Genomic DNA, 6,000 nt, shown 5'->3' with positions numbered 1-6,000 from the left:
GTCGCAAAGAGTCAGACACGACTGAGCAAATGAACTGAACTGAGACCCTATGAATACTCATAGTCAGGGCAGGCTACATAGTTTACATAACCTGTGTAAAATGTAAAGAACAGGCCCCTTATTTTAAAATCACCACACTGGATGACAATAGGACACTAACCAAGTACGGTTCAGTTTAAACGAGAGGTGCTCAGGGTCCTACAGAAAGATGAGTTACCTAGGATGATGACTGATCCTAAAGTGACTTCCTAGAAGAGGTGACGACTGGGCTGACCCTAGAAAATGAGATTTCTCCCCTTCATGGACCTTCTCCTCTATTTTTTAAAGCAGAGGGTATTGAGGAGAATCACTAACTCATCATTTTGACTTACACATCAATCATCAAGATTTTCCCCCACAGTATATCTTCATCACCTACCTTAGAGCTGTGACACAGGATGTGGGGGGACATGGAGATGTGCAGTTCAGACCTCCCTTCAAGGACTCATTGCCCAGCTGCTGGGGGTGCTGCCAGTGGGCAACCTTAAAACCACCAGGCTGCATGCAATGATCCTTCCAGGTTATAAAGACCAGCCATTGGATGTGTCAGGACAACCCTGAAGGGCCATCTTCATTCCAGATACCCCATGGGATCAGCTAAGGTCATCCAGCCAGGGATCAAGCTGGATCTTTCCTTCTGCCCTATCCCGTTTCTTCCCTCCTGATTCCACAGTATTGATTCCAAGGACAGCCATAATAAACACCCCAGCACTAAACTCCATCTGAGTCTGCATTCCAGAGAACCAGCCTGCAACATGTATCAGAAAACATTCCAGTACTCAGGGAGGACTTTTATTTGAAAATTACTGGTTACACATGTACTTAAAACATTTTAAAACCCCCAAATAAAATACAAAATGGTGGAAACAAGGAGTTTTTGTGTGAATATCATTACCTTTGGTTTAAAATCCACAACCTAATGTCTGACCAAAACGAAATTGTTATATATTAATAAAAGAAAACTATTACATTTAAATACATGAAAGTGCCATTTTATATAAAAGGCTGAATGTTAGCAGTTCCACATGTTCAATCTAATAGAAAAAAGCCATTAGCATTTGAAATTTAGAGAACATTATACTTATGAATAACTCATGGGTAAAAGATATAGTTAATGAATTAAACTAGGAATTAGAAAATACATAATACTTTGGAGAGTGGTTGGTGGTAAGTACCAAAACTTGTAGGTTGTATCTAAAGTGGATCACAGAAAAATTGTCAAATTTATATACTTATGTTAGAAAAATAAGGATATTATTAATCTGTTTCCAATTTAAGAATTTAGAGGAAAAAAATCTCAAAATAAAGGAAAAGTTGAAAGAAAGAATGATATGATGAGCTAGAAAGAAAAACAGAGTATCAAGCAATAATTTGATTCTTTGAAAATAAGAAAAAGTTATACAAGATTATTCATAAAAAATGAGAAGCCTCAAAGAAAACTAAAAGGCTAAAAGAACACAGAGATGATGCAGAGATTAAATATGTAAGATATTGTGAATACATTTATGCCAATCAAGCTCAAAACTCACAGGAAAAAGATCTACTTCTAGAAAAGTTAAAGTTGCCAAAATGACTCTGCAGAAATAAAACACTGAAGAGGAAGCACATAATTACCGAAAGTTACCCAGACAATGATGGCAGCACAACACTGTGAGTGTGATTAATGCCAAATTGTGTGATTAAAAATGGTTATATGGCAAATTTTATGTTATATATATTTTACCACAATTTTTTTAATGTAAAAAAATAAAATCCTCCATCTAGAAGACAGTCTAGAACATGTCTGTCTTTCATTAGCAAATCCCCTAGAGGGGTTCCTACTTTGATAAGGCATATTTTCTATTTTCTCTCCTTCTCTTTTAGAGGGCTTCCCCAATGGCTCAGTGGTAAAGAATCTGCTGGCAATGCAGGGGACACAGATGAATGTACAATATTGCCCTTCTGTATTTTAACCATATATTTTTTGGAGGGTGACATCTCTCTCTTCTATAATGTCACTTAAACTACATGTACTGTATGTTTTTCCTATTACTTTTCTCTGTAGTAGTTTAACTAGAGGTCTTTGAGTGGAAAATGGATAGTAGTTCTGTTAAAGGAAGTGGTGACACAAAACGGCAACTCACACAGTCTTCAAGAATCTGTAATATAATTAGAAAGTACTATGAAATTCTGGGAACAGTAAAAAAAAAAATTGTGAGAACTTTTTCTCAAATCTTAGAAAATGAGTTTGGCTCCAGAGTCTCTCAGGACACAAAACCTGGGAGACAGCTTTTATCAGTGGCCTGCACCTCTGATTTGGATAAAAAAGAAAATAGTATAACACATAAATAAACACAATAAATCCTTTTGCAAGAGCTTGAAGTCACTGAGTGAAGTTGGAGAAAAATTATAGATTAATATCTTGTAATATGTCAATATCTGTTGCTGGTGTAAAAATAGAACAACATAATTTACGCAGTGCAGAAACCAATTGGAACAATGGAATAGACGTGAACTCATGGTAGAATCACAGAGTTGACTCAAAAGTTGTGAAGGCTGAAGGTTGTCCATTGGCCATTCATAATATTCATAACCACACGGTCACTATGACAGATATCTGGTTATTTTCTTTCAGAGTGCACCTGAGGGGGGTAAAGACAAAAATCACACGTTTATGAGTTTTAAAGTCCTTCTCCTAAGGCAACACATTCTCAGGTCCACAGCTTCATGTGAAGCAAATCACATCACTACTAGAGGCACAATAGGAAAAACCAGGGGTGTGTTTATTCTATGGAGGAAGAAGTCCCATTAAAACCTTCACTGGGGCTGGACATAATGCCAAACTATCTGTACATACACTTGAGTTCTGATCATTCTGATTCACAAATATGTTTTTAAGACTAAATTCATAAGTAAAATCATTTTACTAACTCAAAACCTGGAGAGAAATTAAAAACAAGGTAACAAAGAGGCTGGGAAATCTGTTAATAGTGCCTGACCAAGGGTTTCTCATTTTCACATATAAAATGAGCACAACAAATTTGGATGTTAATATCAGGGTGTAATCCCTATATTTTATAAACTCTGATTAACAAACATAGAAAATAAGGAGTAGGAAATGGAGAAAGCATAATAATACGTTCTTGCCCGGAGAACTCCATGGACAAAGGAGCCTGGTCGGCTACAGTCCATGGGGTCACAAAGAGTCGGACACGACTGAGTGACTAACGCACACACACACGTAGTCATTAAAAATAATGAGATAACCACATGCTTGGATATAATCTGAGATACAACATTAAGTGAAAAAAAGAGAAAGAATCACTATCATTTGTGCTTAGAAACAGAAATTTTCTTCCTGATACACAGAACATCTCAACAGAACAGTCAACAGTGGTGCTGGGGCTCCACCTTGGGAGGGAGCTGTGTGATGACAGGATTGGAGAGTGATCTACTTTTTGTTCATAAATTTTAAAAAAGTATTTTAAAAAGTTCTTAAATTTTGTAGCATTAGATAAGCCATGTGTTTTAAAATATATTATTACAAATACATTTTAATTTTCTAGAGCAGTGGTCCCCAACCTTTTTGGCACCAGGGACCCAGTTTCTGGAAGACACTTTTTCCACAGACAGGGCGAGAAAGAGGAGGGTCAGGTGTAAAGTGAGCGATGGGCAGCAGCAGCTGAAGTTTGCTCCTTTGTACACCACTCACCTCCTGCCATGTGACCCAGTCCCTAACAGCCCACGGACCATACGAGTCTGGCCCGGGAGTTGGGGACCCCTGATTTAGAGTCTCTAAGCTATTTAGAACTATGGGTGTATTTTTTATCACTAGAAGGCAAGTCTTCCGTCTACAGCCTTTTAAAAAAATGATCCCATTGTAAAACACTCTGTATTCTCAAAGCCCTTAAGCATCTGCTGTCTCATCTGATCCCTGTGATAAGTGTGAAGAAGCCGGCAGGGCTGTAATCCCTGATCTATACACAGGTGAGGACCTGAGGCTCAGAGGCCCTGGGGGACACAAGGCCACGTGGATGCTAAGTGCCTCCTCCATCTATTCAAATGGGTCCGGGCTCCCAGAGCTCGGATATGAGGATTTTATAACTTCTGGGCTGTATTAAGTGATTTCATGAATAGACAAAATGACACCTCTGTTACACACTGGGAACAAAGAAACTTCAGAAAACCTCAACCAGCTCTGCTTCATCACAGAACAGAATGGATAACAGGCATTCATTCTTTGAGCTGAACGGTGTCCCCGCTAACTTTACATGTTGAAGTCCTAAACACCACAGTCCCTCAGAATGTGACTGTTTGGAGACAGTGTCTTTAAAGAGGCAATAAAGTTAAAATGAAGTCATACAGGTGGGTCCTAATATAACAGACTGGAGTTAGATTAAGAAGAGGAGACCAGGACACAGGCTCACACAGAGGGAAGAGCATGTGAGACACCGAGGGAAGATGGCGTCTCCAAGCCAAGGAGAGAGACCTCAGAGGAAACCAACCCTACTGACACCTTGACCTCAGACTTCTAGCCTCCAGGGCTGTGAGGAAATAAGTTTCCATTGTTTAAGTCACCTGCTCTGTGTTCTTTGTATGGCAGCCCTATCCCCTATCAAACTAATGCCCTCTCCAGCTTTATGTATCTAAAAGGTACTTTCTCTGCTATTTCATCAATCAGGGTCAATCAGATAGTGATCAACTCGCCTGAACAGTCTGTTCAAGAAAATGTGATATGGAAGCACCTTCTCCCAGATGTTGAGTTTTCTTTTCAGATGAATGAATTCTGTTCTATCCGTGAAACCTTGTGACTGAGGCTAATGCTCCCAGTGTTATAGCTCTGAACAATACATTGATACCTAATGCTTGCATATTCAAAAAACTGATAATCTGACAGTTTATCCTCCTAAGAGGATGCAGAGTATGCAGAAATAATGTCAAGATGGGATGAGAATCAAGAACTGCATTTGTTTCTGTAGAGGTGACCTGAGCCAGTGGCAGGACTGAAATCTGAGAGTGAGGTTCTGTCACCCTGTGAACTTGAGTGATTGCCTCCATCTTGGCTACCATGTGAAAGGAGCAGTGTTCTCAGACGTGGCACAGAACACAGAAACCAGGACTGCACTCAGCCTCCCCAGAAATTCCCCCTCTGTCTCCCTGGACCAGCTCAGTGACCTTGGGTGAGCCCTGGACCAATCTCTTCATCCATGACATGGGATAAAAAAGGGCAGTCATGAGGATTAAGTGAAATCATACATGCAAGAACTGTGTAAAATAAATGATAAAGAACTATACAAATATAACTTATCATTAATATTGTTAGAGTAGGTTCAGGATTAATAGACCAGGAATCACAAGATTTCTAATTCTATGACCTATGTCTGTTTCTGTACATATCATATGTGACACTTGGTTTAAAATATATACTTAAAGAACATATTTCTAACTCTGTGTCTGCTGCAAACTAGCTTAACACCAGTTATATACATGGGACCACATTCCTTCAAAGAGGACTTAGTTTCCTCACCTGTAAAATGAGGATGTTGAATGCTATTATCTTATCTGAAAATATCTAAAATTCTGAGATCAGTTTCTCATTACTCAAAGTCTAGCTCATACATAAGGATAATATAGTTTTTCAATGAACACTTTGACACATAAGTGGGGACACCTCTCTTTGATGTGTAATGCCTAAGTTCTAAAGAACAAAAGGGTTTTAAGAGTCCTGATTGTTTTGGGACTAGGTTATATGGGGAATCACAAATGATTATCCGGTCTCAGGATGGAAACTCTGACTGGGAGACACTCTAGTAGATGAAAGCACTCTGTGAATTTTTGGCACAAAAAATACAGAGCTCCATGTTCATCTTAAAATTTGCATACAGTAAGTACCGACAAAAAACTATCTCCTACCTGATGAACAGTGGAAAGTACTGCTGTGCATTTCCTCATTTCTAAGGAGGATTGAGATGAAACAGTGAC

General features: G+C 38.9%; 1 protein-coding gene across 1 annotated transcript in view; it reads right to left on the bottom strand.

Annotated features, from left to right (window-relative positions):
* Window positions 1-809: 809 nt before the first annotated feature.
* LOC112577712 (ATP-binding cassette sub-family C member 4) overlaps window positions 810-6,000 on the bottom strand; it is a 161,705-nt gene continuing 156,514 nt past the window's right edge. The window contains exon 31 of the mRNA XM_045162483.1: window positions 810-2,660. Coding sequence (XP_045018418.1) covers window positions 2,640-2,660 — 21 coding nt within the window. The 3' untranslated portion in view covers window positions 810-2,639. The remainder of the gene's footprint in view (window positions 2,661-6,000) is intronic.

The sequence above is a fragment of the Bubalus bubalis genome, chromosome 13, assembly GCF_019923935.1.
Source record: "Bubalus bubalis isolate 160015118507 breed Murrah chromosome 13, NDDB_SH_1, whole genome shotgun sequence".
In the NCBI taxonomy this organism is placed as follows: Eukaryota; Metazoa; Chordata; class Mammalia; order Artiodactyla; family Bovidae; genus Bubalus; species Bubalus bubalis.
The sequence above is the reverse complement of the archived record's forward strand: the minus strand, read 5'-3'. Positions and strand labels throughout refer to the sequence as shown.